We start from the raw sequence: 17,737 nt of genomic DNA on the forward strand, positions 1-17,737 counted from the left end.
CAAGCGACTGCTACCTTTACATACAGGATCAGTATCACGTGCAAAAACAAAAAGAAGAATGAAAAATGGTATATTAAAACACCCAAATGTTCACCAAACCATATTGACACTAAATATACTAGCTTAATGCTAACTTATATTGTGAACGGCTATAGACAGGCGAACAAAATTAGCATCTTCAAGCGACTGCTGCCTTTACATACAGGATCAGTATCACGTGCAAAAACAAAAAGAAGAATGAAAAATGGTATATTAAAACACCCAAATGTTCACCAAACTATAATGACACTAAAGTATACTAGCTTAATGGTAACATATATTGAGAAAACGCCATAGACAAGCTAACAAAATTAGCATTTTCAAGCGACTGCTGCCTTTACATACAGGATCAGTATCACGTGCAAAAAAAAAAAAAAGGGAAAAAAAGAATAAAAAATTGTATATTAAAACACCCAAATGTTCACCAAACTATATTGACACTAAATATACTAGCTTAATGCTAACATATGTTGTGAACAGCTATAAACAGGCCAACAAAATTAGCATCTTCAAGCGACTGCTACCTTTACATACAGGATCAGTATCACATGGCGGAAAAAAAGAATGAAAAATTGTATATTAAAACACCCAAATGTTTACCAAACTATATTGACACTTAAGTATACTAGCTTAATGCTAGCATATATTGAGAAAGGCCATAGACAGGCTAACAAAATTAGCATCTTCAAGCGACTGCTGCCTTTACATACAGGATCAGTATCACGTGCAAAAAAAAAAAAAGGAAAAAAAAGAATGAAAAATTGTATATTAAAACACCCAAATGTTCACCAAACTATATTGACACTAAATATACTAGCTTAATGCTAACATATATTGTGAACAGCTATTGACAGACCAACAAAATTAGCATCTTCAAGCGACTACTATTTTTACATACAGGATCAGCAAATTCGCCTGCACTGATTGATGTAGTTCAAATTGTAGGAATTTGTTTGAGAATGGTGACGCTAAAACCATTTAGTCTTTGTCATTGTAGAATAACCGGACTCTGAACTCTGATTTTTCTCCAGGCCTTCACAGAAAGGACTCAGTTCCTTCAGGGTCTTGGTCGAGCGCAGTCATGGATAGAACACCAAGAGAGCAAGGCCCTGATAGATGACCACATTGCGCTCCTCCCGGAAGACCTTGCGAAAGAGGCGGCGGCGTGTCGGAGCATCCAGAGCGGCCTTCGAGCCTACCAGAGGGAGCTGGCGTTTCTCTGGGTTCAAGGTCGGGAGCTGGAGAGGGACGCTACAGACAAAGAGCGAGGAGAAACCCTGGCAAAACTCCAGGAGCTGCAGGCGGTGTTCGAAACGGCCCTCCAGAGAACCAGCCAGCGTGTCACAATCTTGGAAAAAGCCTTGACATCCAGGAAGTACTTCCAGGTTGACCTGAACAAGACTTGTCAGTGGCTCAGACAAGCGGAAGCCATCACCTTCCCCGAAATCAACCTCGGCGACATTGAGGACGGCTCGGAACTGCAACGGCATCTGTCCACCTTTCAAAAAGTCCTGGAACAAGCGTCGGAGAACGAGAACCTCCTTCTGATCGTGCAGAGGATCGGCCAGGAGATCCTTCCCACGCTCAACGAGATCGACCACTGCTACCTGGACGAGCGGCTCAACGCCCTCCCGCAACAGTACAACAGCATCCTGGCTCTCGCCAAAGAGAAAAAAGACAGACTCCAGCAAATCATCCTGGACAGGAAGGAATTCTGCACTTTTTTTGAAGTGACTCAGAGCACCGTGGAGAGACTTCACGAGCAGTTTGACAATCTGGAGAAGAAGACTATCAGTACAAGTGAAGAGGAGCTTGCTTGCTTAGTGAATGACTATCGTAAAATGGGTGACAATTTGATGCAAATCAGCAGTGCAGTAAGAGAAGTTCATGGTAAAAATGAGGCCTTTCTCTGTTTGGGCCACTCGTACAGAGCAGAGGAAACGCGTCAGCTGGTCCATCTTCACAGTATGTTGAAAAGTGGAACTAATAAGACACTTAAACATTTGGATGTGGCCTTTAAAACATTAGTGGTACATAACAGACTACTGAACAGCTTTGACCAGCAACTTAAGTCCGCCAAAGACAATCTGATTACGCTCAAGTCGGACAAACAAATGAATGTTACAGATAAAATTGCATCTCTTTACGCTTTACTTGAATGTCTGGATGGTATTTCCTCACAGGCCAAAGAATGTAGCCAACAAATCGACGGTCTCGGCTTGAACTTTGACCCCGCCGCCTTGCAGGAAATGACAGCCCGCCGTGAATCGCTGCAATCTTTACGGTCAGATGTGAAACGCTGTGTTGAAGAAAGCCGAAATGACGTCACGCGATGCGAAGACTTCATCAGGGAGATGGAAAAGATGTCAAAATGGCTGATCGCGATGAAAGAATTTCTGAGGGAACCTCTGACCTTAACAGAAACCAAAGTTGAGAAGGTGCAGGAGAAAGTGCGGAAAGTGAGAATCACGGAAGAGGAAGTGGAGAGTAGATTGAGGGTAACGGATGCCTTGTTTCGTCGAGAGGAGGAAAGGTTTCACAGTAGGAAGGAAACTATTCCGGTGTATGTGGAGGAGAAACTGAAGGAGATGAGGACACTTGGAGCTGAAGTCCAAAAGGAAATTAGCAACAAACAGGTAAGTCAAATAATGTATAATGTAAAAATCTGTGGACCAATCATCGAGCCTTGTGGAACACCACCAATAGTTTACAACATTTGTTATATTTGTACATCTTTTTTTTTTTTTTTGCATTTAGAAACAAAGTCAACCCTGCATGAAAAAGTATTGGACAAGGAAAATTTCCCTCAAAATAAGAAACCTCGAACTAAAACTTCTGCCAACTTTTACTTTCAAGGCCTTTTCACAATGCACTTGGTTCTATTTCCTCACTGCTGACCTTCGTTTTTTTGCTGTTGACTACCTAAGGACCACCGCACCTGTAATCTACCTTGAAGTAACGAGGAGGATTTCCCTCTCATTAGCGCTCCGAAACCACTTCGCCAGACCCTCTTCCTATTGGATGAGCCTTCTGACGTCACACTGCCACCACTCTCAAATTGTACATTTGTCATTCCGAGGATGCATCACATTACCTAAGCGCAGTGTGAAAAGGCCTTTCTTACATTTCCGTAATAACATCCTATACTCTTACTCCAATACATTTGCCCTAACATCTACATTACTGGCTACTACAAAATAAAATCACACTTATTATTATTATTATTATTATGTTATTCAACCATGTTCTGCTTATTGTAGGTAACTTTGGATCAAGCTGTCAGTCTGGCCCAGCGGCATCACTCATCACTGCAGTCCATGCAGAAATGTCTGGATTGTGCCGCTGATTTCCTCCAGCATCCAACTGAAGGCGTGGAACTTGAGCACCACGCAGACTGGCTACTGAAGCTGGAAGAAATCAACACCCAGGAGAAGAACCTTACAACTGTGTTAGAGGAGATGAGGACCCGGGGGGCAATTGTGGACACTCAGGTGATGAGCAAACTCAGGGGAGAAGTTGAAGCCACCCAAGTGAGGAGCACGGAAATCAGACAGCAGATGGAGGCCTGCAGAGAAGTTCATGAAAGGTGCTCCATTTATTTTCTATTGCACCCATAATTAAACTACTGTCAATCAAAATTCAGCTTGATTATTTTTTGCAAAAGAAGCAAGTCACATACGCAAATTTTATGGTCGACAAATTTACTTAAGACAGTATTATTTTTTTTTTTAGATGTGCTTCTCTCTGGGCCTCGTTCCAACACGAGAGAGAGAGGCTCGTCGAACAGATGAACGACACCGAGAGCAAGATGGCCGCCTTCGCCACGGCTAAAGCCGACAGTCTCCAGCAGGCTGCAGACAAGTGTGACAAATACAAGGTGGGAGACACGCATTTAAGAGATATTAAGCGTTTATCGCTCACACTCGTAAAAGCAAGCTGCTTTTTGTTGTTTTCATTTCTTTTCCGCAGTCTCTGGTGACTCGGGCCAACCTGCAGGAGTTAGCCGTCAACGCTCTGAAGGAGAAGGCGGCCGAGTTGGGGCGGCTCCTCGCCAAGTCCGACGCGGTCGTCGTCGTCGCTCGCTCGCTCTCGTCGCTATGGCAACGCGGCAGTCGGCTCCGTGCCGTGGCTAGAGCACAGGAGAGGGCGCTGGAGGATGCTGTGCGGGAATGGAGGAACTTCACAGAGAAGGTTTGACAGTCGCTGGATAAAATTGTTGGGAAAATACAGCTGACGTTGAAGCATATGAAGCAATGGGAGAAAAAAAAAACATTTAACAGCCATCGAAACCCGAGTCCCAATTTGCAGCTGACAAGTAGTGCTTAACTTGCTCTTCTTGTCCGATTTGGGTCAGACATCTCAAAAACCAGTTGCAGGTCTGTTATGTAACTCCAGGCTCCGGGCCACAACGCGTATCATGCGGCCTCTCCCTGCTATTTTGAGCATGAAAGCGTCAGCTGTGAAGAATTCCCACAAAGCGCTACGCCGAAAAGGGAAATGAGGTCAAAATGAGGAGACGGCTACTTCCTGACATGTGGCACTTTCCTGTCGTCCCTCGCTTTTCTATGGGCTCTTTGTTTGAATTTGTCATGATGTCATTGCTTGCGCTCGAGTTCAGCCGTTAAATTTCTCACTAAACGAATTGCGCCACTCTTGACTATCATAACTGAAATCAAGCTTTCATATCCCTGTAGAGGATTTTTTGTAACACTTTTCTACACAGATTTATTTTTAAGTCAAATTGGAGGGTTTTTGAGTATGAACTGTAGTGATGGCAAAATGAAGCTTCATGAAGCATTTGCGATACTTTTTGACTCCTCTAGATGGTGCTCTTGGTTTAAAAATAAAGGCAAGTGCAATAAAAATTGATCACATTTGCGTTGCATCTTTGAATCATGAGTGCCATCTTGAGGAGTCAAAAAGTATCGCAAGTGCTTCATGAAGCTTCATTTTCCCATCACTAATGAACTGACCATCTAAAATCATACAACAGCATCTCAATTACTTTTTTCCCCACACACAGGAAAAAGCAAAAATCATCATTTACGAACTGTATTTTGTATTTGCTTGTATTGTCTTTGAGAAAAGGGGCTTGATCTGCAACATTTAGTGTTACAAAAAAAAATAAAAATAGCATGAAGCTTATATGTGTTTTATCTGGTCCTTAGATGGATAAGGTGCGCTCCGTCTCGGCGGACCTCCACGGCCGCATCCCGGACAGCACCGTGGAGAAGGCGGCCACCAGGGCGGCCCTCCAGACCCTCCTGGAGTACCATGACTCCTTCGCCCTGGAGGTGGAAAGGGAGCAGTCCATCCTGGCTCTGCTTGGGCAGCACATCTGCAGCCTTAGAGGAGTCGAGGAAGAGGAGGAGGAGGAGGAAGATAATTTGCAGAGTAAGACGGACAATGGCCACCAGGGAATACAGCAAGAGATCAAACACTTGCAGGAACAGTATGAAAGGTGGGTGATGCTTCGAAATGTTGTTTTTTTTGGTAGTTGGATATGTATTTATTAATTATTATTATTGTTGTAGTTGTTCTAAGATTTAACTGTTGGTTTAGTCCACCACACATATGTTGACTTTTTTTTTTTACACAGGGATACAAATGAACTTAATTTGACTTGAAAATGTTGTCTTTTCAAGCCTTGTGTCTCAGGTTCGAGCAAGCAGGGTGCAGGTGCAACAGGAGTTGAGAGAGCGAGAGGAGGTGGAGCGGCAGCTGGGCTTGGTCAAAGGTTGGATTCAAGACACTCGAGGCTTGCTCCTGAGTCCCACCGCCGACCTCGACACGCTGTTGCAAGAACTGGAGGTGCGTCCAAATGCCCACGATTTTGAACGCATCATTCCTGCATCAGGCCAAGCGTTTCACTCCCCATTTGTGCATTGGCGCCAGACGGCGCACGGCGGCGTCATCAGCAGACGGCAGAGCGTGGAGCGCATGGCGGAGATGCAGCAGTCCAAGTACCACGACCTGCAGGCGGGTCTGCCGTCGGAGCTCAGCATGCAGCTGGCTGAGGTGACCCTGGCTCTGGGTTCTGCTGAAGACCAGGTGAGCACCCATTTTCCCCCTCAATTTATTGAAGTAAAATGTCATTATTCCTTCATTTGTTAACGTTGGTGTTTATGCCATGTGGTCCAGGTCCAAGCCAGAGAACGGGAGGTGCAGCAGACCCGGGACGTGAAGGAGGACTTCAGCTGCAGATTGAAGGACATGGAGGCCAAGCTGAAGACCATCACGTTGAGATTTGAAATCAAGGGCGCCAGTCTGGAGGAGGCCAAAGAGGAGAACGTGGTAATCAACCTGACTGATTGAATAATTAGTAAGCAATTAACCCTCGTTAAATGATCTATTCAGCAGATGTTAAGGTTAATGAGTGTCAAAAGTTGGAAGAGCACAAAGTGGATTTTGCCCCCAACTGTGATCCACTTTGTATATTCACTCTTCACAAATTCAGCTGTTCCCTTTTTCTGCTGAAGTGTTTTGAGATACAAGCGTGGCCATGAAGCTCATATCTCAAGGCGCCACCTGTATTCCAGTTTGCCTCCATTTTTGCGACCACCGAACAAATCCCGGTTCCTCCTCAGATCCTCCGTGAGGAGTGCGAGTGCTGCGCTCACACCCTGGCCGAGCTGACGGCGGCCGTGCAGGAGTTCGGCGAGCAGAACCCGCTGCTGTGCAAGCAGCTGGGCGACGTCGTGGCCAAAATGGCCGAAGCGCTGCGTCATGCTACGCAGCAGGTTCAGGACAGAAGCAATAGACTCAAAAAGGTCCGTGCTTGAAGCTGAATGCTGAACTGTGAATGTGGGGTAGTAAAGATAATTGTCTTTGGTGTTCTTATAACCCTGAACAGGCAGAGAAGCAGATGGCGGAATATCAAAGTGTGAAGGAATTTATTTTGAGTTGGGCCGAAAAAGCGGAGACTCTGCTCTCAGGTGACATCGTCTGGAGTCCGATATCACAACTACAAGAGCAAATTCGAGCGTATCAGGTGAGTCTTGACGACTACATTATTTTTTTTATTGCATGCCATTACAGCTTTTCTATAATTTTCTAACCTGAAATCTTTGATCTATTACCAACCACCTAAAAAAAAAATAAATCCTATTTTTACTGCATTCTGATTTTGATTCTAATTGAAACCTCTAATCTTTTTGCCAAAACAACAAAAGACTTCATCTTATTTTAATATAACCTGGCACAAATGTGCAGCTAATTAGAGTCGCTTATTTTCACTTCTCGCTGAATGTCAGCCCGAGCCGAGCACCCTTAATTAGCACCATTTGACAGCCCGAGAAGTCTCCTCCCTTTCTCTCATGTAATGTACGCTCCCGCGTCACTAATAGGTGTTACTGAGGGAGTGTCGAGGTCTCCATGGCGACCTGGAGGCCCTGGCGGACTGGGAGGCGCAGTTGGGGGATGTGCTGGCGACCAAAGGGTGGAGTCTGCAGGTGAAGCACATCAGCACGCGCACTGAGGAGCTGCAGCTGGCAGTTAAGACTCATCTGCAGAGTCTGCAGGATGCCGTTAAGGTAAATAAATGAATGGCCACCACAACCAGCACAATTGATACCACTCTTAACCCTAAAGAAGTCTTTAAAAGTCGTGGTTGTCAAATTAGGGCACATGAGCCATAAGATAGTGTGGATGTCCGCAAAACAAGTTGCAAAAAAATTATGGGGAGCAACATGCCAATATAAGTCAAAATAGAAGTAAAACGGTGCTGCATGCTTTGAATAGGGTAAATTAGTGCCATCTTGTGGGCAATCGTGAGGAGCTCTTGATTTTAACAGGGATGTGATTTTTCCGCTAATTCGCGGAATTCCGCTTTTTTTTATCTCCCCCCCCAAAAAAAAAAAATCTGATTTTTTTTTTTTTTTTTTTAGTAGTTCATTGTGTATGCACATGACTCCGACAGATAACATCTTCTGCTATAACAAAGACATTTGTGGTATGCTCTAATATGAGTTACTTTTCATTTGGTCATGATACAATTATTTGTTCATGAAATTTTGAACTCTTCAACATTATTTATGTGTTAACTTAGTAATCACATTAGTTAGATATGATGATATTCTCAGTGATAGTTTTTAAAAGCAAAGGCAGTCCAATGTTTTTGAATGTGACTGATTTTGAGTTGACTAAAACTGCCATTTTATATGGGATAGTTCAATATACATTGAAAATTTATGCTGTTGTTTTGTCTATTTCTTTGTCATGTGAGTGCATTGAAAGTACTTAAAAACACGGAAAACCCATGAGCTCCGGGGGGCTACGCCCCCCTTGTCCCCCCACCACGGCACTGCCCTGGACCTAGCTGGGTGTCAGCGGCCCCCAGACCCCCGGCTAAATTTTCAGATAATTTCACTTTGGTCAAATCACATCCCTGTTTTAATCAAAATCATTCACCCACAAATGAAATGACAACATGTCAACAGTGCCGCCATGTGGTGGTTGTAGGTACTGCATCCTCATTATTGACTAAATTAATCTGTTGAACCCTGCGGCAATGTAGTGAGTCATGTCCCACAAATCTGTCAACCATTCGGATGACTGTTTACATTTGCTTGTGGCATGTTTAGTTTGTTGTAAGACTGCAGACATGCACACAAGCCTCATTTGACTCACAGTAACACACTTCTTTTGACAAGCATTAAGAATGCGCTACAACAATTAGAAATAATAGACAAAGGTATGTCTCAGTAAAATAGAATTTTTGTGGAAAACTCAATTGAGTTAAATTATAAAATGGATGTCAAACCAAGTGTAAAGTTTCCCATCCATGTGGTGAAATTATTTCTCATCCTCCCTAAACAGATTTTTCAGCATTAGATAACATTTGTGAATATATCTGTGCCATCAGGCAAAAAAAATATTTCATTGATGCTCATTTAGTATATCGTGGTTGTCAGTTGACCTAATTTTGGCGAGCCTCACTTAATTTTTTATTTTTATTTTTTACTGAGAAACCTGGTTGATCAAGCAAACACTGCCCCCTGTAGGTTTTGTACGGTAGTCATGCATGATGTCGATTTTACATCTTTCCCTGGAACAGGGTCAATCTGGACTCATCAGACCACATGATCCCTTTCCCATTTTCTCCTTTTTATGATCCGTAGCAAACAGAAGCCTCACTATTAAGTGGTCTTAGAGCTGCACAGCTGTTAAGGTCGAGTCATTTGACCCCAATGAAACCCAGATTTGACACACACAGGTTATGTCTTTCAACAATGAAATGGCAAGCTCCCAACTGTCATCAATCCTAATGATAATCACAATCATTCCATTTGTATCCTCAGGACATTTCACGTTTAGAGGCCGAGGTTAAGAGCCTCCACTCCGCGGTGGACAAGGTCCAAGTCACCCTGGCATCCCCCGATCTCAACAGGCTCAGCCTGAGAGAGCAGCTCACACAGAGACAAGTAAATAAAACACACGGCAACACAATTGGATTGTCCAATTATTTATTTAAAATGCGCATCCGACTCCTCCTCTTCAGCGTTTACTGGCCGAGATGGATGGCTTCAAGCGGCAGGTGGCGGCAGTGCAGCAGTGTCAGAGCGCCCTCAGGCTTCCGGAGGAGGTTGTGGCCGGTCTGGCCATCTGCCGCACGGCACAGAGCCTGCAGCAGGAAACCAGCCAGCTGCAGCACATCACCATCCAACAGTGCAACATCCTGCAGGTAAAGGGCACTCAGCCTTCATGCAGCATCTACATAAAAAAATAAAATTAAAAGGTTTGAAAGCTAAATTTAAGCTCCTGTATTATTTTATTATTATCCCAATTTTTTTATTTTTTTTTTTATCAAGTCCCAGCAGTCTGTCAACAATATCTGGGTTTACTTTTGAGCCTGTTCAGACTGGTATAATCCTCTGGTTCTGGGCTGATTTACCTTTTAAGCTCATTGTCGTGAAGCTTAGTTATTAGAGGAAGGGTCCTTGGAGACTGTGGAGAGGACAAACAACTCCGGCGTCACAGATAATTGAATCAACTTGAGCATAAAACTATGGATATTTATTTGTATGTGGTCCCCCCAAAAAATCACTGAGACATTAAGATTTCTTCTTTCTTTTTTTTATGACAAATATTGTATCTTTGTTTATCTACGCCAGTGCCATATAGTGACAGGCAGAACAATTAAATGTTCTTCCACTAGATGGCGAAAGGTACAATTAACCTGGTATCCATCTTTTTTTTGTCATTGTGTTCAACCAAACAGGCCTCAGTAAGTAAATGGTGTGAAAATTGAGATGAAATCATAATTTCAGTACATGTGTGTAAACTAACAGACAGGCGTTTTATTTATTTATTTATTTATTTTAAATGTCGTGTTTCCAGGAGGCGGTGGTGCAGTATGAGCAGTATGAGTTGGAGGTGAAGAACCTGCAGAGGTTAATAGAAGAAGCCCACCGTATCATTCAGGACCGGCCCGTCTGCACCAGCAACATTCAGGAACTTCAGGCACAGATCCACCACCATGAGGTCAGTGTGTGACTTTGTGTCAAGCAAACAGTGACGCATGTTTCGGTAATGTGTGAGGAAGTCGCAGTGCCAGGAGAAAATTCACCCAAGCAAGGTGGAAAAATTGCATTACATCCAAATGCAGATTTTCGATGAATTGTGGTTGTGTTTTTTAAATCAGATCAACCTAGAAGAAAAAAAAGAGACAAACAGGAAGTGGATTTCCTGCTCTAGTCTATAAGTATGTGTATACAGGAAATATGCTGTACATTTAAACACTCGCCACACTTGCACGATCTAGTCTTTATGAAGGTATTGTAATATTTAGTTAGCAAGGTGGAGGAATTTTAGATCTTTCGAACTTTGTGTTAAAGGGACAGTGTGTATTATTTAGCGCCATCTAGTGGTGAACTAATAATTCATTAATTTAAAAAAACAAACTATTATTTTCAATATATATTTTTTAAATATATATACTGTATATAATCGTAGGTCTAGTAATTGCTAATTAATATTAATCTCACCGCACCTAACGGGGCTGATATGTTTCGCCGCCATCTTTCTACAATGGATATTTGTGAACATAGTTCGCCTCTGGTGGGCAAAGGGTCGACCGCCGCTTAACTTCCACAGCTTGGGCCTGCAGGTGGTCGTCGCCGAGTCCCGTGATTCGGGCTCCCGCCGCTTGTCACCCTCCGCTTTGCTCTTGCTAGCTTTCGCTAGCTTCTCCCGCCAGCCGCTCTTGTTAGCCGCTCCAGCTAGTTCTTGCTAGCCATTCTGTTTAGCCACTCCAGCTAGTTCTTGCTAGCCATTCTGTTTAGCCACTCCAGCTAGTTCTTGCTAGCTACTCTAGCTCGCCGCACCCGCTAGCCCTGCTCGCCGGGCTGTTTGTTAGCTCGCTTGCTCACTCCAAATAATAATTGGTAGCAATTGTTGATAGCCTTGCAAAGTGTGGTCTCTCTGAAGCGCCATAGTCAAAATCATTGCATTCTATTAGTTCACCACTAGATGGCACTTATTACACGCTGCCCCTTCAAGTTTCGGGCATTGATTCTTGAGTTTTTTTTGTGCGCCCTGGTATGGTAAACTTTTAATTTTGTGTCATCAGTGAAAGTGGTATTGGGGGGCTTTTCACTACATAGTGAGTTTTGAGAATTCTTGTTTTGAAAAAATCACCAGTATACACACGGTATGCAGTGAAAAATGTTATGTCGTGTACATATAAAGGCGGCCCGCACATTTTTCTACTTTATCTGATGCTGCAGCCAGACTCCTGTTCGTCGCAGTGTTTAAAATGCTTCAATTCAACTGCGGTATTCGAGTCCAACTTTGCGCACTGGGAAATTGATGCGGCAGTTTGATCCCCCCCGCTGCGAAGACTCAAAACGCGAGGCAGGGAAGCAGAAAGCCGGCTCGGATTCCTGGAAGCGTGTGTTTATATTTGATGTTATTTTCAGCCTTTTGCCTGCCTCGCCTTCTTTGCGACTAAAATCTCTTCCCTCCATCACCGCGACGAGCTGATGCCTGCGGTTGGCCTCTTAAGCCGAGCGCCTCGCATCTACCGCTGGCCTAGTTAGTCACGTGACCTGATTATATGTGCATTGACCATCTGCGGCGCTCGGGGTCGAGGAGGAGGGGTGGGCCGCCATTCACGCTCGTCATACCACAGCTGAAACCTGACACCATCTTTGTCACTCCTCCAAACACTCCCATTCTCCTCGCCTCTGCTCCCTTTTGTCAGAAGGAATCTGCCCTGAGGATTAGCAGAGGAGGGAAGAAAGGGGGAGGCATGCGATGACATCACTTCCTGTTTTCCCCCTGCACTTTTTATTTGAGTCTGAGGAATTTTGAACTAAAATCTCTCTCTCTCTCTCTCAACCAAACATCCTTCCTGTTTGCCCGACCGCCGCTCTGAGTCATACGGCTGTTCTCTGCTCTGATTGGCTGAGAGATACAGAGGAGAGAGAGAGCGAGGCAGAGCTGTTGTCTTTCTATGCAAACGCTCCAAAAACCAGAGGTTGGGAAAGGGAGGAGAATGCTGCGTTTGCTCCTCACACACCGGCGTCTCAGCATGCGGCCAACGCGGCCAGCTTTGCCTCGTTAACCAGGAAGTAGCGATCCAGCCCGTGCTGACCCCCGGGGGGGGGCGGGTGGCTTTTCTGTTATGTTGTGACAGGAGCTGGCTCAGAAGATCCGCGGCTACCAGGACCAGATCGCCTCGCTGCACTCCAAGTGCAGGATGCTGACGGTGAAGGCCAAGCACGCCACCATGCTGCTGACGGTCAGCGAGGGGGACGGCCTCTCGGACGAGCTGAGCGACGACGACATGCCCGGCGCCGGAGGTGCCGGCGACAAGCAGCTTCCTGCGCACCCCTCTGTCGTCATGGTGAGTGGCGTTTTGGGCGTGTGCATGTGTGTGTGTTTGTGTGTGATGGCATCTCAATTTATAAATGGTCAGTTGTTCCTCAAACGTAAACCAATAATAGTTCTGGGCAAAAGTCTGTGTCAAATTGGTGTGCTTCGAAAAAGTGCATCAAAACAACAAATATTGTGTTGTCAACCTCAAGTCTCAATCTACAATACCTGAATTTTACCCGGCCCTGACATTAAAGTTTTAAAAAGTAGAAATGACAATTAAAATACGTATTTCACCGAATTCCTGCTGGTATAGCCATCGTTATGAAGTGTGCTATAAAAAGATGATAATAATAAAAGATTGTTAACCTTGTTTTTGACAGCAGTAGTTGTTTGAATAAATAAAACTGTGAGCTTGATAGTTGCTTTGAAAAATGCTTTGAAAAGCTTTGACAGTAATTTTAAATATTTTTTTACTATATATTTTCTCTCACATACCCAACTGAATCTTTTTGAAGTAACATTTAAAAAAAAAAAAACAATGTTCAATTATAATTTTTTCCACCTAAAAATACTGTATAACTTAATAAAATATTTTGCAAACAATGTATTATAAAAAAAAAACTGGGGATATTCATCTTTGACCTATAAAAAAAACCCTAATTATTTTGTTTTTGAAAGCATTTTAAAAAATAAATAGCAATGTAATCAAATAATATATTGATTATACACAATATATATATATATATTAAGAAATATTAATTTTTTTATTAATAATAAAACCTTAAAAATAAAACAAGGTCCGTATTTATTAATTTGTTAGTGAATAAAAAATATTTTTTTCAATGTATTCAATCATTATTAATCATTAGTAAACTTTTAAAATATTTAAATTAATATATGTGCAATATTTTTATTTTTGACTTTTGTCTTCTACGAACATTAAATAAATTCTATATTATTATGTATTGTAATTGATTCTAATTTAATAATATTTATTACATATTGTGATTTATTGTAATCTAATTATTTTGTTATTTATTATATATTGTTTCTTTATTTAGCTAATCCACTTCTACTATAGTACAGAAACTCTTCGAGTCATACTTGAATTAGACTTTTTTTTTTTCCCTTCGTGTGTGTCTGTGAGTGTGGACATTTTTAGCTGCTTTATTCATTAGCCGGCTGTGTTTGGAAATCTCATACTACCGTATACGTCTCACATTCCGTGGCCTTGTCACTGTTGTCTGCGTTGCGTTGTGCCAGGAAACAGGATATCACAACATGGTTTGTGTGTGTGTGTGTGTGTGTGTGTGTGCGTGTAGTAAAACAAACCTGTGTGTGTAAGCTGCACGCTAGCATGATCGTCTTCAGGATCATCTTTGTTGACCATGCAGCTGAAAACAAACTTTTCATGCCGACGTCCTCTATTGCTCCACATTGCATCATAAAGCCCGGGAAAGCGCCCCGCGTATTTTGACAAGGCCCCGTGTGAGTTTAGCCAAGTTGTGAACTGCCAAAAAGCAGCAGTTAGGCCTTGGCTCACGTTTCAGTTCTGTCTCGCTACTCTAACTCATGCATGCATGCAGACAGGCTTGCTGGCTGGCTGACAACTGGGCCACTTCTAGTACAGCTGACACTCATACTCTCTCTAGACATTACTATGCCTTTGGTGGCCGTAGCATTTAATGCTAAAACTGCTTTTTTTTTTTTCTTGATTATCACTGCTACACTGTCTGTCTGTAAATACAAAGACGTAACTACAATATGTATAGTTTGCAGAATACTCAATGGTCTCTCCAGTAGTTGTGAAAGTCTTCATTTGTCTATGGGACTGTATTATACTGCCCCCGGTGGCCAAGTCGCACACACCAGAAGCAGCTGCAATTAATTAAACATGATGCATAAACTGTAAACTAGTTAATCCTTTATATTCTGTTTGTTATTAGTATATATTTATAAAGTACGGAAGCGTATTGCATTCACTTGAAAAAAAAAAAAGTCCTGTTTTTTTAAATATTTTTTTTCCTGTGTTTTTCGGAATAATTTTTTTGCTGTTTTTTTAAATATTTTTTTTTCCTGTTTTTTTTTTAATATTTTTTTTCCCCCTGTTTTTCTGAATAAATTTTTTTTCAGCCTGTTTTTCTATACGGAAAATTACTCCGAAAAACAGAAAAAAAATTATTCAGAAAAACAGAGGGAAAAAAAATTATTTAAAAAAACAGAAAAAAAATTATTCAGAAAAACAGAGGAAAAAAATTATTTAAAAAAAACAGAAAAAAATTATTCAGAAAAACAGAGGGAAAAAATTATTTAAAAAAACAGGACTTTTTTTTTTTTCAAGTGAATGCAATACGCTTCCGTAATAAAGTAAAATCCAATTTAAAAAAAAACAAAAACTGCCCATTTTACTATTAGCTAGCGGGCTTCCATTTTTTACAACAGCATCACGTGACCAAAACGAGCGGTTAAACAGGTTTTTCAGAAGCACAGACAGATGCACCTCGTATTCAAAATAAAAACTGACTTTATGACTCTAATGATCAATCAAATATTCTTAATTGAGTCCCTCACAGGCCGGTGTATGGAGGCCGCCGGTTTGGAGGACATATGAACAATAGATGCATGTTGTTGACGACAAATTGACCAGTAAAGGATCCTTGGCTGCTGTTGGGCAGCAACACGACCGAATGGATTTTGATTGTTTCCCCGTATAATTAACAAACAATGTTCCCGCTACAACCTGCTCAACCTGCACTCCCACTTTTGATTTGAAAGCCTTCTCTCGCACTTCCTTTCTTTTTTTCTGTTGTCTCACTCTTTTCATTCGGACTTTTCCTGCCCTATGTTTCCCGTTTTGCTCCCCCTCCTGCTCCTCCTGCTGCTTCTTTTGGTGCGGCGATGCGGTGTGGTCAGATGACGGCAGGCCGCTGCCACACGCTCCTCTCCCCTGTGACCGAGGAGTCGGGGGAGGAGGGCACCAACAGCGAGGTCTCCTCCCCCCCTGCCTGCCGCTCCCCCTCCCCTGGGCCTAACGCTGATGCTCCTCTTAACCAGGTACTGCCATTCCGCACCTTTAATCCCCCCTCCCCTGCTTGGCCTACCTGCTCTTCACTTCATCACCCTCCACTTTATTTGTTATTTTTAACTTTAATTCGCACCAATTAAGATTTTGACTTTTCTATCATTTTCAAGTGAAAAATGTTCTTTAGAAAAATATGTTCTATGCGCCCACGCTAGGCTAAACACATTATTCTGATTAATATTTGCATTGGTGGAATATGAATTAAGCAACAAAATCTACCTGTATTTATTTATTTATTTTTTAATCCATCTCAGGGGGCGGCCATTTTGCCACTTCCTGTCAACTGAATATGATGTCACAGTTGCACAGGGATCAGGTAACCAATCACGGCTCACCAGTTTTCTGAATGTGGCCAAGCTGCAAAATGGCCGCCCACTGAGATACATAAAAATGGGTGGAAAACACAATATTAACTCATTCACTCCCAGCCATTTCCACTGAAGTAACCCCCTTCTCTCCCGGCTGTTTTACTGGATTTTGACTGATTTTGCAAGGCCCACAGAATATTGTGTTCTATTGCTATATAAACATATAAAGATTAGTCTCTTCTTTTATCAAGAAAAAAAGTATATTTATATCTGTTTCCGTTGTGCAGCAATTAGCATTGGAATAATATTATTAGAATTAAAAAAATTATTTTTTAACATTTTTGGGTTTGAATGTTGCGGTGACTTGTGGGACCGCATAGACATTGTCAAGAAAAATTGGGACTTGACGTCCCCTTTTAGATAAAATGCTATGAGTGAAATAGCGGCATATTGTTTATAATATTCATAAATATTGCGGATATTATTGTGAGCTGTATTTTGTTTGTCGAACTCAAATGTGCTGCATTTGAAAAGTTGAGGGTCATGAGAGTGTAAACTATTCTCATGAGACCTTGGTCAGATGCTACTCGAGTGAAAACAACACCAGCACTCATGGATCTGATTAGCTTTTGCTAAGACTAAAACATTACTACTCATTAGTTGAGATGTTTCTTAAACTCAGGGGTGAGCAACAAAAGCGTTTTTGTTGCATTGTTTAGCCATTTTTATGTGTGTTCATTTTCAATTCATTGTTTTAATGATCCAGGGTCGAGGTGGTCTGAGTCGAGCGGCCCTCCAGGAGCTTTACGACCCGTCTATGGAGACCAGCACCGCCAACCTAGATGACCTGCAGAGATCCTGGGAAACGCTCAAGAACGTGGTACGGTTAAATCGACCTGTGTCGAAAGAAAAAAAGGCCGCGCACCGTTTTCATCCTCTCGTCGTGCCCTAGATAAGCGAGAAGCAGAAGAGTCTGTACGAAGCCCTGGAGCGGCAGCAGCACTACCAGGAGTCCCTGCAGTCCATTTCCACCAAGATGGAGTCCATCGAGGCGGCGCTCGGCGAAGGCCTGGAGCCCAGCAAGAGTCCCGAGAGCCAGATGGCGACGCATCAGGTGAGAGACGACAGCTGTCCGTCCGTCTTCAATTCCGCTTATCCGGGGATCGGGTCGCGGGGGCAGCAGCTTTAGCAGGGAAGCCCAGACTTCCCTCTCCCCAGCCACTTCACCCAGCTCCTCCGACGGGATCCCAAGGCGTTCCCAGGCCAGCAGAGAGACGTAGTCTCTCCAGCGTGTCCTGGGTCGTACACGGGGCCTCCCGCCGGTAGGACATGCCCGGAACACCTCCCCAGGGAGGCGTCCAGGAGGCATGCGAACCAGATGCCCGAGCCACCTCAACGTGGCGACGACAGCTGCACGAGCAAAATGTCTTCTGATTTTGACGCATTACACAGAGAAGACAAAATTTAAATGACAAAAAAATATTAAGGA

The 17,737-nt window shown here is 43.0% G+C and overlaps 1 protein-coding gene across 12 annotated transcripts in view; it reads left to right on the forward strand.

Annotated features, from left to right (window-relative positions):
• The window catches only part of syne1a (spectrin repeat containing, nuclear envelope 1a), a 143,321-nt gene that overhangs the window by 90,582 nt on the left and 35,002 nt on the right, over positions 1–17,737 (forward strand). For 11 of the 12 annotated variants that reach the window (XM_077551888.1, XM_077551889.1, XM_077551886.1 and 8 more), the window contains 18 exons: positions 1,071–2,675; positions 3,300–3,625; positions 3,772–3,916; positions 4,009–4,230; positions 5,208–5,500; positions 5,685–5,850; positions 5,935–6,090; positions 6,181–6,333; positions 6,627–6,809; positions 6,893–7,030; positions 7,386–7,571; positions 9,339–9,461; positions 9,539–9,721; positions 10,378–10,521; positions 12,677–12,886; positions 15,772–15,912; positions 17,015–17,128; positions 17,201–17,362. In XM_077551888.1, coding sequence (XP_077408014.1) covers positions 1,071–2,675; positions 3,300–3,625; positions 3,772–3,916; positions 4,009–4,230; positions 5,208–5,500; positions 5,685–5,850; positions 5,935–6,090; positions 6,181–6,333; positions 6,627–6,809; positions 6,893–7,030; positions 7,386–7,571; positions 9,339–9,461; positions 9,539–9,721; positions 10,378–10,521; positions 12,677–12,886; positions 15,772–15,912; positions 17,015–17,128; positions 17,201–17,362 — 4,650 coding nt within the window. The remainder of the gene's footprint in view (positions 1–1,070; positions 2,676–3,299; positions 3,626–3,771; positions 3,917–4,008; positions 4,231–5,207; positions 5,501–5,684; positions 5,851–5,934; positions 6,091–6,180; positions 6,334–6,626; positions 6,810–6,892; positions 7,031–7,385; positions 7,572–9,338; positions 9,462–9,538; positions 9,722–10,377; positions 10,522–12,676; positions 12,887–15,771; positions 15,913–17,014; positions 17,129–17,200; positions 17,363–17,737) is intronic. The other variant, XM_077551891.1, reaches the window with a different exon arrangement.

Source organism: Vanacampus margaritifer, chromosome 19 (genome assembly GCF_051991255.1).
Source record: "Vanacampus margaritifer isolate UIUO_Vmar chromosome 19, RoL_Vmar_1.0, whole genome shotgun sequence".
NCBI classification, from domain to species: domain Eukaryota; kingdom Metazoa; phylum Chordata; class Actinopteri; order Syngnathiformes; family Syngnathidae; genus Vanacampus; species Vanacampus margaritifer.